The following is a 25,613-nucleotide window of genomic DNA, read 5'->3' on the forward strand; positions in this document are numbered from 1 at the left end:
TCTTTTTTATCAACTTAAAGGTGCTGTAGGTAGGATTGTTAAGACCCAGGACTTAGCCAAAAAATTTGAACATCGACAACTTCTCAGTCCCTCCCCCCTTTCTGCTAAAGCCCAAAACGGTCTCCTAGGCCCCTCCCCCCACAAGGGAGAATGAATGCGTGTGCATGAGCAGTGATTGACACGCAGTTAGACACCCCCCCTGGCCCTGATTGGTGCATCTGAACAGGGAGCGCTGGATTTCTGTAAATCCCACTCCAGGCTGTAGGTGGAGCCAGAGGAGCTGGATTATTTTAAATGACCTGCTTCATGTAGTTCTACTGGAACATAGGGTCAGTTTCAGCAGATATGACAGAAAGGGAGTTTTAGAAGTCTTACCTACTGCACCTTTAACTAATGTAAGTAGTTTTAGTGTCTATATCTAAACAAAACTGGGACCGTTTCACAATGTTAACGACGCAACCGTTACCTTCTCTGGTTTAGATATAAGGGCAGAAAACGCTCCTTTGGGTCGTATTAGAGGAGAGGAACAATGAGTGATATCGCCGGATGGTTTGGAGGACTTGTTGTTTCCTTGAGGTAAAAAAGAAATGTGTTCCTGAGAATCCAACTGAGGCAGCATCCAAACAGAAAGTCATTAACTGTGTAATCTCTCCAGCAGGCAGGGGAAAAGGTCAGCGAAGCCCACAGAGCTCACGCAGGCCTCTCGTCACGCCGCTGGGAGCTCACAGTGATAAGCAAAAGGACTCGAAGGAGAGAGAGATTTTCGTGGAACTCAAACTGTGAGTCCTCAGCAGAGCTGCAGGACATGAGGAAAATATGCGATAACATGGTTGAATATGGCGATAACGATATAACTCGCGATAAATAAACAGATATTAAAGTGTTCTCGGTTCTGCTGCTTTCAGTATTCTGCTAAAATTCAACAAACTGCTTGTTGAGTTTAAAACAAATGAGAGGAATTCACCAACTTTCCTTTATGGTACAAATTGAAAAAAAATTTCAAATACGCCGAACTTTCGCCGCATAAATTGCCGATTTCCGCGCAAAATATGCGGGGCTTGCGTGATTTCATAATCCCCGCATATTCGTTGCTAAAAAGTCCCAGATATCTTAGCAGAAAGTTGAAAAATGTTGCGTTTACTTCACACAAGAGCAGCTGTTTCCCCCTGTTGCCATGGGAGCGTTATGAAGTGACGTAATTACGCGACGTGAACGTCATCTAAAAGCTGCAAACCCCGCGATGAAGCCACGATGGAACCACAGGTTTTTGCAAGTTCCCCACAATTTCATTGCATTTTTTAAGAAAACGTGACGCATAATCAAGGAGTTTGCAATCACAAAAGAACTCACGAACGGAAGGACTGGAATTATTTATTTGTCCACTCAACTCTTCCAGCATGCGACACACGTGCGGAAAAAAACTAAAAACACTGGACGGCCCGTGGATCTGTTCATCTTTCCGATCCCCGATCCAGCTATTTTGTCAATATCGGGACCGATGTCCGATCTTAATATCGGATCGGTGCACCCCTACTTCCTTCTTCTGCAGGTTACGGTGTCAGTAGAGAGCCGCCGTCTCGCTTCGGCAGCTGTGAAACTTCTAGGATCGTGTTTGAAGCGCTGCGTCCTGTCTGAGAGGAACGGATGCTCTAAAGGTCCGGCTTTGGAATCACAGAGCGTGACGGTTAGTTTCAAACTGCGAGTCCCGTTATTGAAGCAAAGCAGCATCTCTGCAGAGAATCTTTGGTCCGGACGCTGCCCTGCACGCCGACGTGTTGTTCGGACAAACACGCAACAAACACGACAACGACCGGACAGCAGTTCTTAGTTTCTATCAGAGGAACAAACAGCAGCACGTTTTCCTGGTGTGTTACAGAAGGAAGTTACTGCTGATTTTATTCTTCTAGCCTATTGTCTGTCTGTCTGTCTGTCTGCCTGCCTGTCTCTCTTTCTCTGTCAGTCTGTCTCATTTTCTCTTACTGTCTGTCTGTCTGTCTGTCTGTCTATTTGTGTTAAAACTAGTTAATCGTATCGCCAAATTTAAAATGATACGCACCTTGTAATAACAAAATACAGCGTGCTCTTTCTGTCATTGTTAAAAACACTTCAAACCAAAAGCTACATGACAAACGACAGCAACAGCTTCTCATTCTGCGAGCTTGAGGATTTGGAGGAAATGAAACTGATGACTTCATGTTTCTTTACCTGGAACTGGCAGACACATTTGAGCTGAGCGCCATCGTCTCTGCAGACGCCTCCGAATCGACAGCTGGAGTCATCACAAACCCTCAGGTCGCTCTTCTTCTCCGACAGGTCTGCAGCACAGAGAGAGACACGTGACCGGTTACACAGAGACACACAACGGAGACACACAACAGAGACACACGACAGGTTAAGCCCCTGACACACCAACCCGACGGCCGACCGTCTAACTGATCAGTCTCCCCGAGGTCCAAAAAGTGCCTCAGAACGCACCGAAGAGACGCCGACTTCAGCGTACGTTCTGCGCGTGAGCGAGACGTAATACAAAAAATGAAAACCGGAAATGACAACACATCACGTGGGTCTGGCTTCTCCAGCCGATGGTAATGGTCGGCTTGTTCGAAATACGATCTCGTATTTTACGAAAACGTGTTTCTGGAAACATTTGAAGAGAGAAACAGGCCGTGCAGTTGCTGAATCTGTCTTCATTTCAGATCGACAAAGGTCAGTTTAAAAGATTTTCGTCAGATTTTGAGAGGTGTTCGTCACGCTCATCCCGCTCGTTATTTCCGGGTTAGCACTCCACCAATCAGATTGGTCATTGAGTCCGACTGCCCGCCCTCCGACCCAGCAGGTCAGGTCGGCCAAAATGAAGGCCAACGGCACGGAACACACCGAACAGACTCGAGTCACCGACCTCGCCGGACTGTCAGACGGCCAGTTATCGGGTTGGTGTGTCACATCGGGTTAAACGAAAAGGGAGACGTTGAGCGGGTAGATCCATATCACACCAATAACCAACAAAACTAGTGACAAAAATGTAAAAACAAACGACAATCTTTTTAGAAAAGCGACAAATTGTCACAAAAGAAAGTGACAGAAACGTCAAATAAAAGCTTAAAGCTACATTGTGTAAGACTTTCTCCCATCTAGTGTTGAAATTGTATATGACAACCAACTGAATATGACTTTCTAGCCCCTCCTCCTCTTAGTATCTCCATCGTTTCCACGCAGCTGTTCTAGCCACTCCAATATTAACTTTGGTCTTGTTGCTTTGCCTGTCGCGTTGTCGTTTTAATTCTCTTTTTCGCTTCCCTGGCGAGTAACCTCCCCTTGGCATTCGTCACGGTGCCACTGAGTGTAAGAGGGCGAAAGGCGGAGGTATGACCCTCTTTAGCTAATGTATTTTAGAGATGGAGGCGCTACATGGCGGCCGTCATTCGAGCGACTCGCTCGTATGTTTTCTGAATGTCAGATTCTACTCTTCCGAGAATACTTTGATTAGTTGGTGGAAGTAATTACACATGAATGAGCACATACTTGTGAAAGAACAAAGGGGTTTTTGCTAAGAATCAACTCAAAAAATGACACAATGTAGGTTTAAAAAAAGCATTGAAAAAGCGAGAAAGACAGCTGAAATGTCGCCAAGGGCCCCTACGGTTTGGTGCCGGCTCTGCCAACATCTTCCACAAATATCAGCAGTAAATTCAGACACCGCTCCTCTGATCAAACACTCGCTCAGAATAAAACACAGACAGCTTTATGAGTTTATGAACATTAAAAGCAGACAGAAAGCAGTGCTGCGGGGGTGAAAATATGGACACATTTCCCAGCAGAGAAGAACAGATGATTGTTCATGAGACGGAGCAATAAGGCGTTCTGTCGGAGCAGCCGCCACCTAAATTACACGTATGTTTACGCCAGGGAAATAAAGTTGTGATGCGACGTCACTCACGCCGGGAACACGCCGCATGCCGAAATGCCGCCAATAGCCGTGAAGCGTAGATTCATACCAGCCTTGCATTTCTTCGCGCCGGTCACAAGACGACCCCTTCTCCTCGCCAGTCTACAGAACGGCTGCCAAAATCACCATGAACCTGAATGTTTTATTTTGAAAACTAGTTTTATTTTGTAAAGTATCCTGCTTGCACTGTGGCTTTCCTGTACGTGATTACCTGCCAGGCTTGACACATTCACTCACGGCTTCACGAAAGAAATAGAGCAGGGCGCGAAAATGCAAACAGCTCCACACACACACACACACACACACACACACACACACACACACACACCATCGTTAATGAGCCAGTCAATTTGCATCACGTTTTGTTTGTAGCTTCTACATGAATCTGTGTGGTTTGAAGTTTAGTTTCTATGTTATGTCTGCTTTATTTTACATTTCATGTACAAATATGTCTCATGAAGATAGACTGAGAACAGTAAGTTTACCGACTCTCATATTTAGGAGATACAGAGGTGATATGATTCAGGTGTATAAGCTTGTACAGGGAATATATGATGTAAGAGTTGAGCCTATCTTTCAGTTTTGGAGCAGTAGGTATGAGACACGAGGGAATTCTTTAAAACATTACCCTAGAACATGCCGGTCTGAAAAGAAAAAATCATTTTTCACACTCTATGCAGTAAAATCATGGAGCGAGCTTCCAGAAGAAGTTGTGCGTTCCCGTTCAATTCATTCTTTTAAGAACAGGTTGGATGCATTTTGCCTGTCAAAAGGTGTAATGTATAATTATAAAGCTTGTCAGTAATTTATACTCATTTATAAATTGTTGTTCAATAAATTCAATAAGAGCTTATAGGAGTCGTGTTAAGTAGGGCTGAGTACCAGATTCAATACTCTTTAGGCTCCGACCGATTTTTGCCTCTAAAGTATCGAGTAACAAAAAAATGCCTCGTCATTCAACACCTAAGGAGTAAACCTCATCAGAGTCAGTGAGCCAATCAGTACGCAGCATGCTTCTAGCAAGATCTAGTAATGTCTGTGATTGGCTGTCTTAACGTCACACGTCGTAGAGACACGCAGGAGAAACATCCGTTACACAGAGACGGACTCACGTCACACACACACAAATATTTGTGCTGTAATGTTGTCATTTCTTTTTGTTTTACAAAACTGGTATTGGAAAAAGTATTGTTTATGAAATGGTATATCTCACGGTACTGTATTGTGTCAACAGTTAGCTTCATTTAATAGTGTATGTGGTGTTTTCTATCGCGGGGTGCAAATGTTCCACCAGAACAAGCTCCTTCCTGAGACTATTTAGCAGAGCCGCCGTCGCTGCGTCCGGAGCTTAGCGCCGCCCACGAGGACTGTGATTGGCTTAAAGAAATTAAAAACAACCCAAAGCGATTCATTCTGCTATCCCAGAATGCATCTGTGGTTGTTAGACTCTCTTTGAATTGATACAAGAACTTAAAAACTCCCTGAAATCAGGACCAGGTGGCTGCAGCTTTTGGTTCGACCGTAGTGACTAGTTAGTTTAAAAACAGCTAGCTCTCACACTCACACAGACACACAGACACACACACACACACACACACACACACACACACACGCAGTTCTGGCAGCCCTCACATATGTCTTCTCTGATAATAACAGGCCTTCACGACTCAGAAAGGTGCAGCTGACTTAAATTATCCACATTTTCTTTGGAGATAAAAGCCACAGATTCCTGCCTCTGAAGAGTGTGTGTGTGTGTGTGTGTGTGTGTGTGTGTGTGTGTGTGTGTGTGTGTGTGTGTGTGTGTGTGTGTGTGTGTGTGTGGAGAAGAGCGGTGTAATGGTCTGTAATGACTGTTTGCAGACCTCCCCTACTTCTAAAGATGGCTGGTCGCAATAACAAGTCACTTTCCTTTCAGCGTTTGAAATCACTGATGCATTCAAATGTCTGAAATGAAAATCCCCCAAAACTGGAGGTTATTCCATTTTGAGAAAGACACACAATTGTTTTTTCACTCAAGGCTGATTTTCCCCTCTTTCTTTTAGATTTTGTTCTCAGAAACTGTTCAAACACGTTGCTGTTTATTGGCTGTTTTTCAGCAGCGTTGGGGCTCTAAACATTTGTACAAATCTGAACGTGAATATGTTTTCGATGTAGTCTATGGGTTTAGTTTTTAACATTTTGCAGATAACTGTTTGACTGTTGCCGCCGTGTTTAAGAAACCACCCCCCCCCCCCTGAGTTAGACACATAGGACCCTATCTCGCACCCGGTGCAGCACAAAGCCCGACCCAAGTGTCTTTGCTAGTTTAAGACCAGTTGTCAGTTTCCCGTCCAGCGCCCACGTCGTTTAAACAGCAAATGCACCTGGTCCCATCTGTGGCCCATGGGCGTGCTGGTCTTACAGGGAGGTGTGTTCAGGTGCATTCTGGGCATGCTGGTCTTACAGGGAGGTGTGTTCAGGTGCATTCTGGGAGTGTTGCTATCTTGAGGCAGCAGGAAGTGATCGCACCATTGACCAACAAAAACCTGGTCTAAAGTCAATAACGCAGCATTTCATTGTTATTTTAACAGAGCATTAGTAAAATGCTCCTAGGCTCGTGCACAGCACGTGCACACTATGCTTGTTACACACACAGGGACGCACAGCAGCACACACACATGCAGAAGATTACAAATAAAAATATTTGGTGCAGATCCTCCATCATAACAGCAATGCTCCAAGGTCCAAACGCGCCTGGCTTTTAAAGGGAATGGGAGATGATCTCTGATTGGTTGATTGCATGTTACGCCCAAAACACACCTCTGATTAATGAAGACACTAAGTACAACCCTTTAGAACCATGCGCCCGGCGCACGGAGCCTTTTTTCCACCGTCAAACTAGCAAAAGTGGATTTGGACAGGCCCTAAACGCACCAGCGCCAGGCTCTTCACGCCGTGACCTTAGATCGTTACAATAGGACCCTCTGTGGTAAACGGCTGTAAATAGCCAAGTATTCAAACAACAGCTATAAGTAATAGACATCTAACAAAACATACTTTTTAAGTAATTCAGCCCGATTTTGAACCTCCACCAGACGTGACCCGTGCATGTTAAAGAAACCTGCTGAGTCCTGTGTGGCTCTGCTGCAGGACGGTAAGGCTAATTAAGTCCAACCAGCAGCCACATTCATCAGCCTGGAGGCCGACAAACACTGCTGATCAACTCCCTGTGTGTGTGTGTGTGTGTGTGTGTGTGTGTGTGCGTGTGTGTGTGTGTATGTGTGAGTGAGTGTGTTTGTGTTTGTGTGTGTATGTGTGTGTGTGCATGCGTGAGTGAGTGTGTGCGTGTGTGAGTCTCTGTGTGTTGTATGTGTGAGTGTTTGAGTGAGTGTGTGTGAGAGTGTGTGTGTGTGAGAGTGTGTGTGTGTGTTTGTGTGCAGTGAGAGAGAGTGAGAGTGAGTGAGTGAGGAGTGAGTGAGTGAGTGAGTGAGTGAGTGAGTGAGTGAGTGAGTGAGTGAGTGAGTGAGTGAGTGAGTGTGTGTGTGTGTGTGTCTCTGTGTATGTGTGTGTGCGTATGCGTGCGTGCGTGCATGCATGCGTGTATGTGTGTGTGTTTTTAATGCCCAGACATTTTGGGATTACGTTAAACGACAACCAGAAGTCTCTAATACCTTCGCCGGGCGGCAACACGAATGCAAATGAAATGCTGTGTTTGGACCAGAGGAAACGAGTATGTGTGTGTGTGTGTGTGTGTGTGTGTGTGTGTGTGTCCACGCTGTGTTATCTGTCTCTGCTGATATAGTCCTGTGTGTGTGTGTGTGTGTGTGTGTGTGTGTGTGTTTGTGTTTGAGGCGATCCTGGCCGCGTTGTGTTCAGGTCCCTCGCCCTCATGCATTTTACAACAGAAACAGGGATTTGAAATGCACATAATTCCCTCTCTTGGATCGGAGCAGAACTAAAGAAGCTGACGGAGCGTGGCAGCAGCCGCCGCCCGGAGGCACATCCACCTCCCAAATCCCCCCGAGCCCGACTCGGTCGTCATGGCCACCCAGCCGCCGCCACCACCACCAACCCCCCCTGGCTCGTTATCTACCCCCCCCTTGCACTGCAGCCCTGAATCCAGGAGAGACGGACGTCAATACTTCATCTTCTGTCTGCTGCTTGGAGCCCCTCGACTCTCCACATCCTTTAACCCGTTCACCGCTGCAGACTTTCGGTTTGACAACATGTTTGTCTGCCAACTAGACAGTGGTGTAGTCTACGTGATACGCAGGTGTTACGCCGTATACCCACTAAGACCACATCGTCACATGACCAGCCTATTTTCATATATCATATTTATCGGTTTGCATACATTTTCGTACAATATCGTATGAACCCTTCCATGAGAATGCGTTGAATCACGCGTGTTGCTGCTCATTCGTAGGATAACGCATAAACAATTATTATACGAACTGTTGTATGAGGATACGTAGCGTCTTATTAAACATTCATATCATTCACCTCCTTTCTGCTCCACACAACAGATTATTTTAAAGAAAACTTGGCTGTTTGATATCAGCTTTCAACACACACACACACACACACACACACACACACACACACACACACACACACACCTCCAGTGAGGTTTTTCATTTCATAGAGAAGTGAAACCTTCTCAAGGACTGCTGTGGTGTATTGATTTGGGTTTCTAAAAGCGGAGAATTTGTCCTCTGCAGAGACGTGAAACAGGAGAGGAAGGCGGCGTGACATTCATGTAAAATACCGCCATCAGTGATGCATGATGGGACATCAAATCCCCCCATCACGCTCAAAGACACAAATGTTCCACTTCTGTGTAGTTAGGAGGATTTCTGACCTGAATGAATAACACAAATATGAGTTGGAAAATGCGACAAAAACATTTAAAAAAAAAAAACTACAAAAATGGCAGGAAAAGAGCCAAAAAAGTGTCAAACACATCAAAAAAATGCAACAACAATGTTTAAAAATGTGACGATAATGTTGAAAAATACGTCAACATTACCAGCTAATGCTATATGCTATAGTTTTGGTTGAAATAAACACATAGTTTACAGATTTACATGTTGGCTCTATACACGCTAAAAGTATTGATTTTTTAAATGGAGTCTGGTGGGTTTAGTGTTAGCGACTTCAGAGCTGTTTCTGGTTAAACAGAAAGGTCTCAAAGGAGGTTTTAAAGGTCTATCTCTGTAGGGATCCTTTACATAATGTTGTCAGACACTTAGAATAATAATCTGAGTCTGTCAGCGGCAAAAACAGAACTTTTAGTGAACCAAATTGACGATTGAAATTGATTTGCCCCGTAGGGTAACATTGCAGCCCGGTCCGTGGCTGCCGGTTACAGCGTTCACGCTTCATACTGGACCAATGTCAAAGATTGTTGTTCCCATCAGTCACTTACACACAAAAACATAGGAAAATAGGGTCCAGGTTGAAAAAAATGGTAGTTACCCTTTAAAGGCCCCGACACACCAACCTGATTATCGGCCGTCAGACAGTCTGGCGAGGTCGGTGACTCGAGTCAGTTCGGTGTGTTCCGTGCCGTCTGAGGAGCTGTCTGCTTTAATTTGGGCCGATTTGACATGTTGATTCAGCCAGTGGGCAGTCGGACTCAATGACCAATCTGATTGGTGGAGTGCTAGCCCTTGACTAGCGAATCAGTGCACTTACGTTAAATACTTACCGGAAATGACGAGCGGGACGGACACCTCTCAAAATCTGACGAAAATCTTTCAAACTGACCTTTGTCAATCAAAAAAAACGGACAGATTCAGCAACTACACGGCCTATTTCTCGCTTAGAATGGTTTCAGAAACACGTAAAATACGAGATCATATTCCGAACGAGACGCCATTGTGGTTGGCTTTGAAATTCGGGAGAAGTCAGACCGACGTGACGCGTTCGTCATTTCCGGTTTTCATTTTTTGGGCGACAATACAGATGAGCGCCGCCTGCTGTTATGGAGACGTATTACGTCTCGCGCACGCGCAGAACGTACGCTCAAGTCGGCGTCGCTTCGATGTGTTCTGAGGCACTTTTTTGACCTCGGGAGACTGATCAGTCCGACTGACTTTTGGTGTGTCAGAGCCTTAAAATGCAAAAAAAAAAAACATACTGGAGTCTGGATTAAAGACTCCACTAACCACAGATGTTATTTTGGACTTTTTCAGATTTTTGTACAACAGAATATCTTGTAGCAAAAGTGACATAACACGCGTCTCAGTCAGTTATCGGTGTTGATCTCAGGATATTAAATGATTCCAATGTTTACATGGATACAAACACACAGATGTGAGTGAAAAGTGGTGACGTATGTATGTGAGGTCTGTTTGGACTAATAAAGACTAAACACTGCGAGCGTCCGTTTGTTCCTGGATCTATTTCAAACCTCCGGAATGACCGCAGCAGCTGGATCAGTTCCTGTGTGAAGAGCTTCTCTCTGTTCTCTGCTGCGTGAATAAAACATGAATCCCTCACCGCCTCCTCATCCTCTTCTAACAGTTACTCATGCAGACTTTTTACGAAGAGAAGACTGCAGCTTAGAGGCGACCTAAGGCCTTTGAGTATCCTCAGCATGCATGGGGAAAAAGTGTAAAAAACGTAGGAAAGATTTGACAAAAACGTCTGAAAAAGTGACAGAAATGTCGGAAAAAGAGACGTCGAAAATACGACAAAAACGCTGAAAAATGCATCAACAGCAATGAACAAAACGTCAAAATAATAATAATATTTATAACTGATTTAGCATCCTATTTAAAGGGGAACTATTATAGAGCATTTTCAGGTTCATACTTGTATTTTTTCTTTGTACTAGAACATGTTTACATGCTTTAATGTTCAAAAAACACTGCTGCACCTGAATTCACCCTCTGTATGAGACGCTCTGTAGGAGCGCCTGTCTCTTTAATAAAGCCCAGTCTGCTCTGATTGGCCAGCGTGTTCCCTGGAATCTCTGCTCCAGTTTTGTTTCACTAGTACCAGCTGGAGCTACTGCAAAGGAGTACATAAAAGGACTTTGTACCGTGAAAAATCACCAATAAAGGCTTCTAAACCAAATACTACACAACCGGACATGTCCCAGCAGTAATGTGACCCCGAAATTGGGGAGAAATGACCAGCATTGGCCGCCAAGATTACACCTATCTGGCGTCATGCAGCTACTTAATAGTTAGCACAAAGCTAACGTTAGATTTTAATGGAAAGAAGCAGCACTTTCTACCGTCAAAACGCAGATAAAGGCTTCTGAACCAAACACTACCCAATCGGACATGTTTCAGCAGGAATGAGACACGGAATTGGGGAGAATTTAACAACATTGGCCGCCAAGATGACATCGTTCACTGCCGTTAGCATGTATATAGTTAGCAGTGGACACTAATAGAATATAGCCGCCCTTTCTACAGTCAGTCGCAGATGAAGGCTTTTAAACTAAATACTACTAACAGAAAATGTTTCAGGAGTACTGTGACCCGGAATTGGAGAGAATTTATCAACACTGGCAGCCAAGATGACATATTTTACTGCCGTTAGCATGTAGCTACATGCGACAATGTTAACACCGCAGTGGCTTAAAAAAAAACAAAAAAAAACTGTTCAGTCCCGCCTACCTGGAGCAGATGACCAATCACAGAAGGCCGGCTTAGAGTTGCGAAACACTTAGCCGAGAGTAGAAAAAACTGTTGAAACCGCAGCGTTCAGAACAGTTGGAAATCTGAACGTTTGAGCTGAAGTTTAAGTTTAAGCCACGTTTACCTGGAAAATCTGACATTATAACATTGTAGATATGACAGAAAATACGGAAAAGCATAATATGTCGCAGCTAGGGCTGCACGATGTGAGGAAATGATCTAATTGCGATTATTTTGACTGATATTGCGATTGCAATATGATTCACAATATTGGAGGGAATGATCATGTTTGTATCATTATTCTCATTTTCATTGAAAAATATTAAAATCTAAAAAATGAAAATGATTATAGTGTGATTTTTGCGAGGATCTGTACCAAACAAAGATGTTTTCTTTAGTCTGTAGGACAAGATGTGTAGGCCGGGACGTCTCTGCAGCCCCACACTACTTCATTCACACATATTTACACATATTTTTACACATATTTTGCCTTTAACAAAAATGGGGCCCCGTCTGCCATATCGCCCCCCACCCCCCCCCCCCCCCCCCATCCCTGTGATTTGGATATTGCACTAGTCCATATTGCAATTTCGATAAAACTGCGATTAATTGTGCCGCCAGTCTCGGTCCTTACTGCTGTTCAAGAATCATTTTATGTAAAAAAGCAGACACAAACAGTGGCAGTAAAAATTATTTCCTCCGTCACAGTGACACTGAGCAGATGCTGCAGAACGACCGGCTGTCTAATTACCGCCCTGCCTTCCTCCTCCTCTGTAACTGGGACTAATTTGTCTGTTTGGTGTATATTTTTTCCTCGACGGCAGAGCGAGCGTCTGACTGCGAGCCTTCCGGCGGACACTCGGCTCGTTTTGCCTCCATCAGCTGTCGCGGGCAGACTAATCTTCACCTGGGAAGCCGAGAGAGCAGCGCGAAGATAACGACTTTGATGTTTTATTCATGCCGAGCACATCAGAGGGACTCAAAGACTGCTTCCAGGTACATTCTGCAGTCTGACGCGGAGAGAGAGGCAGAGCAGGAAGTAACTGACCTCCAGGAAAGTCTCCCTGGGTCACTCGGGCACGTCGGCACTTCTTCGGTTCGTTACTAACAAGACAATTAAGCCTCATATCTGCTGCGACGGAGCTGAATGTCGGGGCGCTCGTATTGTCACAGGGCTCCCACGCTTCTTGGGCAACATGTGAGTTAAGCTGTCAAGGAGAAGTCTTTGAAAATGTCCCCAAAATGTCCTGGAACACTTGAAAAGGTCTGTCAGGGTTCATACTGTCTGGCAGGGGCGGAGCAAGATGTCAACATTCAAGGCTCAGCCCAAACCTAGGGGGACCGGGGAGATTTTGTTTCCATTCATGGCAGCTATATGCACTTTTTTTCCAAGTCTTTTAAGATAACAGAATGCCTAAAAATCTCTACTGTTATTTGGAAAGATACATGATAGTTGCCAAAGAAAAAAATATCGTCCCAAAGAGCCTATATCCGGTTTTACATCTAACTGTTCTCCAACTGTCGTCATCATTCCTGGGAGTATTACTTTACTCTCTTTTTCTAATCTGTCTAAACCTGCCTCAGTTCATTTTCTGTAAAGTATTCAGGACCGACACTGTGGAACAACATTAATCAGCGTCCCTGTCAGTAAAAAAAACTGTGTTTCCTTTAGGATCTTTTTTAGCAGTGGGGGCAAGTCTGTCCGAACAATATCCTCTGGACAGCAGCAGTCTCCGTTTTCTTTCTCTACCTTTTCCGCCGCCTATTTCTGATACCGTAGCGGAACGCCACGGTAAAATCAACATGGAGGAAACACTGAAAGAACACACTCAGTCTTAGATAATCCAGGAGCTGGCATACAGGCCTAGGTTTAGTCAGGGCTCAAGCATTCACCGTGAGACACACACATTTCAACCATTTCACACGCTACACCTTCTATTTCTCATGCTGAAAGCGATAATTGACGTGCCTCATTTGATGCTTCTATTGCGCACTGCGGGCATCAGATTAGAATTGCCAACAACACAGAACCAGCCGAAAAGGTTGCTATTTAGGCAAAGGTTATAACCCTTTCAGTGGTTGCGTTAGACTTTCTCCCTTGACGGACAGAGTCGTAAAACCTCCGTCATGACGCTCACCTTTTGCCGGCTAAACTTAACTGTAAAGACCGCTAAACGTAACTGTCATGAGACCGGCCGGCGGTCGACGTAATTTCATAGGACTTCTGTCACGTCGTAATTGAATTGTGGGTTTTCACTGGCCGCCTGACTGGGGTGGGGTGTGGTCTACCTGTGGCCAGTGGACTGAAGCAAGTCTGGGAAGCAGCCAATGGGAGGCTGAGACGGAGGCCACACGTTGCAGCTCAATGAGAGACCGCTGAAGAAGACTATGATCTCAGCCCTGTAGTGTGTCTCAGAAACAACCTAAGGGATACGCTGCTCATGGCCTTTTGTTGCTCTGTCATAGAGAGCATATTGACGTACTGCATCACAGTGTGGTATGCAAGCTGCACTGTGGCACAGAAGAAAAAAAATCACTGCAAAGGGTCATCGGTTCTGCTGATAAGATCATTGGCTGCTCACTGCCCACACTTGACAGCGTCGCCTCATCCCGCTACCTCAGCAGGGCAAAAAACATAATCAAGGACCCCTCTCACCCAGGCCACGGACACTTTGAGTTACTCCCCTCAGGAAGGCGTTACAGGTCTGTCAGAACCCGCACATCCAGGTTCAGAGACAGCTTTTTCTCCACAGCCATCACAACTCTAAACATTCAATTACAGAAATAGGTCTTCATCATGCCGAATTATTATCTTGCCTGTTTTGCACTGCATTTGCACATTTTGATGATGATTTTTCGGTGTGAGAGTACGCCGTGAGTAAATGTCCCATTATGTGTATGTGAGGGTATAGTTTGTGGAAGGGTATGGGTATGAATGTATACTTCTAGGCACCAGAAGGAGTAGCACTTTAATTTCGTTGTGACAATGTTTTACAATGACAAATAAAATTATGGAAGTGGCAACGCCGTGGGAAACTGCGACACCGATTGAACCTTTTCAGTCGGCCTGCTCATAATTCAGTTCCTAGTTTCATATCTACGAGTAGTCCAGACAGCTAGCTAGACTATCTGTCCAATCTGAGTTTTCTGTTGCACGACTAAAACTACTTTTGAACGTACACATGTTCCACCAAAACAAGTTCCTTCCCGAGGCTATTTTGCAGAGACACCATGGCTCCGTCCGGCGCTTAGCACCGCCCAAGACGATTGTGATTGGTTTAAAGAAATGCCAATAAACCAGAGCACGTTTTTCTACCATCCAGGGATGCTGTGTGGACTAGCCAGACCCTCCTCCGCAGCGCTGTGGCAATGTGAGACTAATGTAGGAGTAAAACCAAGCTGTGGTATTATCCTAGACGTAGCGAGAGTAATGAAGTTCCAAGGGTGACATATCTCATATATTACTAATGTATCAGTCAGAGAGACTGAGGAAAATGTACACAAAATTGCCCATTCAAGCCCATTTCCAATTTCTCCAAATCGAGGCATCAATCCCAACCGTTGAGGAGGGCTTTACACCAATCCCAACCGTTGAGGCGGGCTTTACACCAATCCCAACCGTTGAGGCAGGCTTTACACCAATCCCAACCGTTGAGGCAGGCTTTACACCAATCCCAACCGTTGAGGGGGGCTTTACACCAATCCCAACCGTTGAGGGGGGCTTTACACCAATCACAACCGTTGAGGGGGGCTTTACACCAATCACAACCGTTGAGGGGGGCTTTACACCAATCACAACCGTTGAGGGAGGCTTTACACCAATCACAACCATTGAGGAGGGCTTTACACCAATCCCAACCGTTGAGGGGGGCTTTACACCAATCACAACCGTTGAGGGGGGGCTTTACACCAATCACAACCGTTGAGGGAGGCTTTACACCAATCACAACCATTGAGGAGGGCTTTACACCAATCACAACCGTTGAGGAGGGCTTTACACCAATCACAACCGTTGAGGCGGGCTTTACACCAATCACAACCGTTGAGGCGGGCTTTACACCAATCACAACCGTTGAGGAGGGCTTTACACCAATCACAACCGTTGAGGCGGGCTTTACACGATGATGATAGCGCAGCGACGTTGAAGCGTCATCTCCTTCATCGGACTATGCAATTGCGCCCGGAAGCATTTGAGCGGCGTCCGTTGGTGACGCCCCTTTGGAAATGGGCTGTGAACGAACCTTCCCCAGACCCCCTCTCAGTTACAACTAAGAAGGGTCTGCTGTCAACCAGGCTACCGTGGGAAGCTACCTCCCCGCTCCGCCGATGTGGTCTGGTATTATCAGGCTGCCTGAACGAGCCCTCTGGACCGCCTTTATGAAATAAAACTCGGGGCTCTATATTGATTTCACAGCTGACAGAGCGGAGCTCTCTGCTGCTTCCTGTCCCATCCATCTGATGCAGCTTTGATTGTGTTTCTAAAAGCCTTCTTTAAGAAAGCTTTGTCACTGACACCGTTTAATTCATGAGCCTGATGACTGTATCATCCCAGTTATTAATAGAGATCCTAAACGGTTTCCTTCATCCCAGAAATGACAATATTGTTGCCGTCTCCGTGGAGTTAGTTACAGAGTCGACATCTCAGCAGATCTTTCATTTATAAAAACACAAGGAGGATTCATCAAACGGCTCTTCTAGTCACTCTAGTTTGATTTACGACGTATTCTAAAACCTGTTTACTTTAAAAGCTTTATTTCAAAAATGGTGCACTTATAGAAAGTGCTGTAAAATAAAGACAACAAAGCGCTGTTGATGTTCTTCGCTGATTCACTCTCTCTCAATATTACGGTTGTTAGCGTTGATGGAAAAGCTATTTGCAAATGTGAAGCACTTCAAACTACAACTCTTGCCCTATTTTATTTGCAGGCAGCGTTCTGTATCTCCTGCGTCCCATTATGTGTACATAATGAGAAGGGCCTGCAGGACCTGCATGCAGGATTTGGCTTCAAATCGAAGATTTTAAAGCTCCGTTTCTGGCCCGGTAGTAACCTTCTGAGGAGATTGTTTGTTAAGGGCCATCCACACCGAGAATTATAAGTATATATATTTATAATTATAAACATATTGTTTAAAAAAAAGTTGTTAGGAGTCCATAGCAACAACTACTAAGGTTTTGGCCAGTTTTGACAGCCCTGCCTCCGGATCCCTGTACTGTTCAAACCGCTGACGTGAGGCGACCAAGCTGCAAAGAATTCCACATCTTTCTCTGCAGATCATCCTGAATCCTTTGATGCAACCTGCCTCCTATCCCCCTGCCTCCTAACCCCCTGCCTCGTCTCCTCTTCCCCTGCCTCCTAACCCCCTGCCTCGTCTCCTATCCCCCTGCCTACTAGCCCTCTGCCTCGTCTCCTATCCACCTGCCTCCCAACCCCCTGCCTCGTCTCCTATCCATCTACCTCCCTAACCCCCCTGCCTCGTCTCCCTATCCATCTACCTCCTAACCCCCCTGCCTCGTCTCCTATCCCCCCTGCCTCCCTAACCCCCTGCCTCGTCTCCTATCCCCCCCTGCCTCCTAACCCCCCTGCCTCGTCTCCTATTCCCTTGCCTTCTAACCCCCTGCCTTGTCTCCTATCCCCCTGCCTACTAGCCCTCTGCCTCATCTCCTATCCATCTACCTCCTAACCCCCTGCCTTGTCTCCTATCCCTCTGCCTCCCAACCCCCTGCCTCGTCTCCTATCCATCTACCTCCTAACCCCCTGCCTCGTCTCCTCTTCCCCTGCCTCCTAACCCCCTGCCTCGTCTCCTATCCCCCTGCCTACTAGCCCTCTGCCTTGTCTCCTATCCCCCTGCCTCCTAACCCCCTGCCTCAACTCCTATCCCCCTGCCTCGTCTCCTAGCCCCCCTGCCTCGTCTCCCTAGCCCCCTGCCTCGTCTCCTAGCCCCCCCTGCCTCGTCTCCCTAGCCCCCCCTGCCTCAACTCCTATCCCCCTGCCTCGTCTCCTAGCCCCCTGCCTCGTCTCCTAGCCCCCTGCCTCGTCTCCTCTCTCAGACCACCACAGGATGACACAGAAGCACTCAAACAAAAGACACAAAAGAGACCAAGGCAGAGAGAAATAACCGCAGGCCTTTTCATTTCCTCTGTTGTTTGGGGGCAGCTTTTAGCCTTCGGTCCGTTTCGTTCCCTGTTGTCAAAGTTAAAGGTCAAAGTCTCAACGATGACAGGAAGTTAAAGTGTATCCGCAGGCCCAAAAAAATCCACCAGCTATACTCTCAACATCCAATAGATGCAAAGCAATTAAACAGGACTGCAAGTGACTAACAGTGAGCTGCTGTGGTTGAATGTGTGTGTGTTCTGATGTGCTTCAGGATAACAGCTGTGTGTGCCCTTACGGAGAAAACAATAAAAATAGACGAGGGCGTCATTTTCTCTGGCACAGAGATGAAACTTCTTATCTGATTACAGGCGGCTGTTTTAAAAAAACATCTCATGTCAGCCAAACCCGCCAGAGCTGCAAAGATGAATTAATTAAAGAACTATTTTGATAATCAATTCATCGATTTGAGTCATATTCTATAATCCCACTCACACTGATGCACCATTTTTGCGCATTTCTTTCCGCAAAATGTGCAAAACCTAATTTTTTCAAACTCCTCCTGGAGTTTTTGACCGATCTGCCTGAAACTTAGCGTACAGCGTCTTCAGATGGACCTGACAAAAACCTATTAAAAGAATTTCACTTGGTTCAAAAATGCATGCATTACCGACAAACACATTTTGTAGCCAGCGACCAAAAACATGAACTTTTGCATACGTAGACCAAATTAAACGCCATCAACACAAAACTTTATATTCTTGTTTGACGTGCCACTCTGAGGCTCAGGGTCCAATTTGGTGAATATCGGCGGCGCTACAGTTATGAATAATGTATCTCTCATGAAGGCCTCATCTGATTTTTACGAAATACAAAATAAAGCGTCTTAGATTCACCTCTTACATTTACGTGAATGACTTTTATTTTAATAATAATAATAATAATAATAATAATAATAATAATAATAATAATAATTTACAGGGTAGATGAACATTGCGTTATGCACCCCACATACCAAAAATTACACACGTGGACCCCCAGGTGGCGCTATAACCAAGGTAGTTTGCTTAAGTGTGAATATTGTTCTAGTTTCTTCTCTCCTCTGTGACAGTAAACTGAATATCTTTGAGTTGGGGACAAAACAAGACATTTGAGGACGTCATCTTGGGATTTGGGAAACACAGATCCACATTTTTGATGTATTCTGATTCTACCATTTTCTGACATTTTAGAGACCAAACCACTAATCCATTCATCCAGAAAATAATCTACAGATTAATCAACTATGACAATAATCCTTACGTCTGTCTGTGTCCCTCAGCTCCGAGCCCGTTGGTTCCCACTGAAGACGTAAATCTTTAAAAAACACAAATATATATAGTTTCATCAGTTATTTCCTGAAACGGCTACTCACTAGTGTGAAACCTGCTTCCTCCTCTTCCTCACCTCGCTGCCGGCTGAGAATCAGCTTTGACTCCCTCCACCCCCGCACACCACCTATACATTTGCATAATTGCATCCCCACAACTTCATACGGTGTAATTTGTCTCAATCGGTTGACAGGCTGTGAACTAACTCTGCAGCGAGTGCAACTCACTGATAGGCTGATAGTCTGTTTGTTGTTTTTGTTGCATTGTGGCTTTTTCTGGCTATATTAACATTGCTATGTTTTGGTTTTTAAGCAGAGTTTTGAGCCAAAAGTGATCTCTGGGTACCAAGTGTTTTTAGCTGCAGTAGAAGGACTCATCTCTGTTTAAACTAACACGCCCAAACCAGAATATCTCATCAACATTCTGGTATACTGGGCATAAACATGAGGCAGCGTGGAGACTCCGCCCACTGCTGGTAGTAGCCATGGTAACGTTAGTAGCTTTAAGTCTCAGAGAATGAGACGTCGTGGCCGATGAGACCCAATCAGGAGGAGAAATGTTGGCGTCAGTGTCGGTGTGGCCAAAGGTCTCCGTTTGCAGCCGTTGAGACTGAAACACAACCCTGCAGATTCCAAACCAAAATGGGTCAGAAGAGTTTCCAAATGTCTCCGGTTTAGGGGCTCGGAAACACCAGAGCAGGGGGAATGAGAGGAGGAAACGCCAGAGCAGGGGGAATGAGAGGAGGAAACACCAGAGCAGGGGGAATGAGAGAGGGAAACGCCAGAGCAGGGGGAATGAGAGGGGGAAACACCAGAGCAGGGGGAATGAGAGGGGGGAATGAGAGGGGAAACACCAGAGCAGGGGGAATGAGAGGAGGAAACGCCAGAGCAGGGGGGAATGAGAGGAGGAATGAGAGAGGGAAACGCCAGAGCAGGGGGAATGAGAGAGGGAAACGCCAGAGCAGGGGGAATGAGAGGGGGAAACGCCAGAGCAGGGGGAATGAGAGGGGGAAACGCCAGAGCAGGGGGAATGAGAGGAGGAATGAGAGGGGGAAACACCAGAGCAGGGGGAATGAGAGGGGGAAACGCCAGAGCAGGGGGAATGAGAGGGGGAAACGTAGCAGAAGATATTCCTTTTAAAACCAAAACGTAGCGATGGAAATGTAGCCCAACCCTGGCGGGGAGGAGTTGCTTTGTTTTTGAAGTTGTATTCGCCGCGACGTCTCGCTGACACAAAGATCTCTACAGGGTAGACAAACGGCCGTTGATTTGATTTGCAGAGAGATGTGAATCATCAACAAACTTGTTCATCTCTGTTGTCATTTTCAGCCGAAACTGTAACGTTTAAAGATCTATAGTTAAACACTGAGGTCCGACCTATCTTAGTGCTTATTTTCTGTCTTATGTTGCTTTGCTAGCGTCTTTGATAAACCAAATCTAGCATTAGGAACAGTAACATGACACACAGTCCCAGTTTGGTTAGGTTTAGACAAAGACAAAACAGAGTTAAGTTGATAAAAAGATGGTGGTTTGGGTTCAGATCAAGGGGGGTAAGCCTCTCTCCACAACCCGTACCTCCTATGGCGCCATTTTGATGCTAACAAGCACTCACCCGCCGTTATCATTCCATTGACTGCCATTCATTTTGGCGTCACTTTGATAGCAAATACCTTTACATCTGAAGCGTTTAAAGACTCTGTTTGTCCGTTGTTTATTTCTAAAGAAACACGACAATGTATAAAAGGCTCCATTACCTTGTACCTCACGTTATGGCTCCGTAGCAGACGTTTTTATAACAATAGGCTAACGATTGTGTCATAACCACGAGACTTACTGTCTCATAGTAGAGGAGTTACCGTATAGTACAGGAGAAGCTCTCAGGCAGTTTGGACTTCCATCAGCTGTTTAAGTGTAATGACTAATGTTAACTATCATTTTAGTGATCAATAATGAGCCTGTGTCTATGTTATCTCCTTACATATACCTACGCTCTCCGTCTCTGCTAGATTGGGAATGATTGAGATTTCTCTTGGCACAGCTACCAGAAGACTTCCAACTTTCAGACAGGTTGCTCACGTCACATCTACGTCTTCAAGCTCAGTTGGAGGCTGCTCAGTAACGCTCAGCCATCACCGGGAAAGAGCTTCTAATATCCTTCACTGGTCTCCGTCCAGAGACACGGGACCTGGTGGTCCATTTCTTTAACTGTCTATGGTTCCAATCAGACGTTACTTCACTTCCTGAAGGTTACCACGTGACGCAGAACGTGACGTAGCTCCATGTGTTCTGTAAAGTTAAAAAAAACTCTCCGTTTCCTTTTCTTTTCAAACGGGACATGAACGCCCGGTCTCCTGGGTGAAAGTCCTGTGTTTGTTTGACCCATCCCACCCAACCTGCCTCCTTACCAGGACATTTGGTGCTCTTACGCTGCGTTCTATCACGTTGCCCAGAGACACGCACCAACACGCCCCCTTTCCTCGGATTTCCGAGCTCGGAACTCGGACAACCTTGAGGACACCGATACGGAATCCAAGATGGCTGCGCCCTGTGTGACTTGAAGTATGCATTGTTTTCATTGTTTTTGGACCGCTTTGATTGTTTAAATGACGATTTCAATCACTCGTATTACAGCAGTACCTTACTGCGTCCATATCACTGCCTGTGGGATTGGGAATCGGTCTTGTTGTGAGTGCAATATTGAATGAAGTCTTGTTTCAAACGGGTGTTGCTAAACGTGGCTAGCGTTGCTAACAGAAGATAAACTAAAACATGAAATAAAGTGAAAATTTTAGAAGTTCAAATGGCTGCGTTTTGATAAGGTGGAGTAATAGCATAGACAGTAAAAGAAGTGGACAATGTGACCCCGTTGTTTTCAACGAAGACCAGTGAAGGATATTAGAAGCTCTTTCCCGGTGATGGCTGAGCGTTACTGAGCAGCCTCCAACTGAGCTTGAAGACGTAGATGTGACGTGAGCAACCTGTCTGAAAGTTGGAAGTCTTCTGGTAGCTGTGCCAAGAGAAATCTCAATCATTCCCAATCTAGCAGAGACGGAGAGCGTAGGTATATGTAAGGAGATAACATAGACACAGGCTAATTATTGATCACTAAAATGATAGTTAACATTAGTCATTACACTTAAACAGCTAATGGAAGTCCAAACTGCCTGAGAGCTTCTCCTGTACTATACGGTAACTCCTCTACTATGAGACAGGAAGTCTCGTGGTTATGACCCAATCGTTAGCCTATTGTTATAAAAACGTCTGCTACGGAGCCATAACGTGAGGTACAAGGTAATGGAGCCTTTTATACATTTTCGTGTTTCTTTAGAAATAAACAACGGACAAATAGAGTCTTTAAACGCTTCAGATGTAAAGTTATTCGCTGTCAAAGTGACGTCGAAATGAATGGGAGTCAATGGGATGCTAACGGGAGGCGATGGCTTGTTAGCATCAAAATGGCTATGGGAGGTACGCTTTGTGGAGGCTGGCTTACCCCCTTGGGTAATAGTCATAATCATAATAAAAAAATGTAATGTAAGTGCTAGGAGCTTGTAGGATTGGCCTGGTACTCCGCCAGTGCTACCACAACAAAAGCTTTCTGGGTGGCGTCCATGTTTTTCTCCAACTCGGAGGCGCGAAACATACCAGAACGCTTGAAGTGTGGAAGTGACGTCATATCCGAGGGCCAAGTCGGTTCGTTGAGAATAATAGAACGCAGCATTAAACTTCCTCACCTTACTTCCTGCTTTGCTCCCGTCAGAACTACTAAGGCCACTAGAGGGCGCCGCCACTAGAAACCTAAACATAGGTCAGAATGATGCTGGAACAAAACGACTTATGTGGCCGTTTTTCAGGGCAAAAATAGACTAAAAGTAAATATATATAGAGGGAATTACAATGGCTATTGTGTTAAAATGAGGGGGTTTGATAGAACACAAATCTTCTGGATCAAAACATGTTGAATTCCCTTGTTAATTATGAGTGCCCTGAAGGGTTTAAGTTCGGATGTGGTCTGTCAGTGTGAGTTCCCTGCAATAAATCGGAGTTGTTTTTGTGGTGATTTCTCTGCTGCGGAAAAGCTCTTCAGAGAGTCAGCACACAGCGCCAAACAGAGACTGAGAGGGGCTTTTGTTCCTCCTCGGGGCCTTTCTCACAGACTGTTTACAGCCTCTCTGCATGTTGGGACTGTTTATGAGCCTCGTGGCCGCCGCTGTCAGGATGCCACGAGCACGCAACAACCCTCCCGAAATCTGTCACAACCTCGCTCTGTTCCCGAGCTGCCCTGAAAACACAAAGAGTCATTCAGCTTCACGCCGGGAACAATGCATTCAGAAACCTTAACCATAAAACGGATGCGTTTTGTTTTAACGCTGACCTGAGAGCCGAAACAGAGGAACCTTTCTGTGGATGTTTCGTGCATTTTTTAATTCCTCCCAGGTTGTTTTTCATCCCCCTGGTTGGCCTTTATAATGTCTGTCAGGATCCTTTCCGCCTTAGTCTTTAACCTCATACTCTCCTAACCCGAGCAGTCACATAAATCTCCCGACCGGCGTTTTTAGTGCTGCTGCTGAGATGGAAAAGCTCCCCCCCCACCCCCCATGGTTATTGATTCTCACAAGACCCGAAGCCAGCGCAGTTCGATTAGATTTTAACAGCTTTATGTTGACGTGAGACATCGCCGTCTCCTCTTGGAAGACAAAAAAAGAGAGATGTAGCTTTGCAGATGATCAGACAAAACCTCTCCCGCTGCGTCCGTTCTGCTGCTGAGTGAAGGAATAATAAAAAAAAGCCGAGTTACACGGTAAACAAGCGGCAGGACGCAGACCGCAAACACATGGAAATCCGGTGAAGAAAGCCGAGACCGCGGAGGGTGTGTGAGGAAGACGAGAGTCACTCGCATCAATCACAGTCAGACTGGGGAAACATTTCATTTAACAGATAGCAGTTCAGCGTGAGCTGCAGATAAACAGTTTGGAACAACGTGCGGAAGACATACGACACATTCTCGGCCCGTTTTTAAAAGCCGATACCGCAGGATGCTTTCCCACAAACCGTCTGAGAGGGAGATGTACAGTTCGATGCCCGAGACAGGATGTGGTTAGCCTAGCTTAGCATAAAAGGCCGGAAACATCGGGGGAACGGGTTCGACTCGGTTTCCAAAGTAATACATCCAGACCTCTGCAGCTCAGTAATTAACACGTCTCCTTTGTCGGTTTTGTACAAATTAAACGGTTTGTGGTTTAAGGAAGAGACCCTTTAAATGACTTCCTGTCTGTCTGTCAGAGTACATTTTGAATGTTATTGCATGTTGTAATATTATTGCAGCTGTTTGATATGCGACTATGCAGAGGTTCTGCTTATATGCGCTATTATTCTATCTTTCTGTGCTATAACAGAGATACATACTGCGTGTTTTTGTCAGTTACAGCAGAAAGTCTGCAGGTTTGAAACAAGATGTGGAGCGTGTGCCACATCCTTGAATGGATTCGCCGGGAGAGTCTGTGATGCGAGACTAATCAGGGCCCATTTCCATTCTGGGCACAGCGACGGACACCAGACCCCCCCACCACCACCACCACCACCCCCCCAAATCCCAGACTGGATGCATTTTATTCGGAGCACAAAGTGTTTGCAGATCCTGAAACAGCGAGGTAACGGAGAAAGCGGCAGCGGTGGAATGTAACTGAGTATATTTATTCCAGTACTTAAATACTTAAATCCAAATGTTGAGGTACTTTTTTGGGGGCATTTTCAGCCTTTACTTTGATAGGACAGCAGAAGAAAAGAAAGGGGCGAGAGAGGGGGGAATGACATGCAGCAAAGGGCTGCAGGTCGGAGTCGAACCCGGGCCCGCTGTGTCGAGGAGTAAACCTCTATACATGGGCGCCCGCTCTACCAATGGAGCTATCCGGGCGCCCGAGATACTTGTACTTTACTTGAGTCTTTTCATGCCACTTTCTACTTCATTTCCGCTACATTTCAGAGAGAAATATTGTACTTTTTACTCCACTACATTCATCTGTTCCAGCTTTAGTTACTAGTTACTTTAGTTACTCCGCTACATTCATCTGTTCCAGCTTTAGTTACTAGTTACTTTAGTTACTCCACTACATTCATCTGTTCCAGCTTTAGTTACTAGTTACTTTAGTTACTCCGCTACATTCATCTGTTCCAGCTTTAGTTACTAGTTACTTTAGTTACTCCGCTACATTCATCTGTTACAGTTTAGTTACTAGTTACTTTAGTTACTCCACTACATTCATCTGTTCCAGCTTTAGTTACTAGTTACTTTAGTTACTCCGCTACATTCATCTGTTCCAGCTTTAGTTACTAGTTACTTTAGTTCCTCCGCTACATTCATCTGTTCCAGCTTTAGTTACTAGTTACTTTAGTTACTCCGCTACATTCATCTGTTCCAGCTTTAGTTACTAGTTACTTTAGTTCCTCCGCTACATTCATCTGTTCCAGCTTTAGTTACTTTAGTTACTCCGCTACATTCATCTGTTCCAGCTTTAGTTACTAGTTACTTTAGTTACTCCGCTACATTCATCTGTTCCAGCTTTAGTTACTAG

The 25,613-nt window shown here is 45.4% G+C and overlaps 1 protein-coding gene across 1 annotated transcript in view; it reads right to left on the reverse strand.

Moving 5' to 3' along the window:
- Positions 1-25,613, reverse strand: part of LOC144527196 (tomoregulin-1-like) — a 91,332-nt gene that overhangs the window by 44,233 nt on the left and 21,486 nt on the right. The window contains exon 2 of the mRNA XM_078265123.1: positions 2,206-2,315. Coding sequence (XP_078121249.1) covers positions 2,206-2,315 — 110 coding nt within the window. The remainder of the gene's footprint in view (positions 1-2,205; positions 2,316-25,613) is intronic.

Source organism: Sander vitreus, chromosome 12 (assembly GCF_031162955.1).
Source record: "Sander vitreus isolate 19-12246 chromosome 12, sanVit1, whole genome shotgun sequence".
NCBI classification, from domain to species: domain Eukaryota; kingdom Metazoa; phylum Chordata; class Actinopteri; order Perciformes; family Percidae; genus Sander; species Sander vitreus.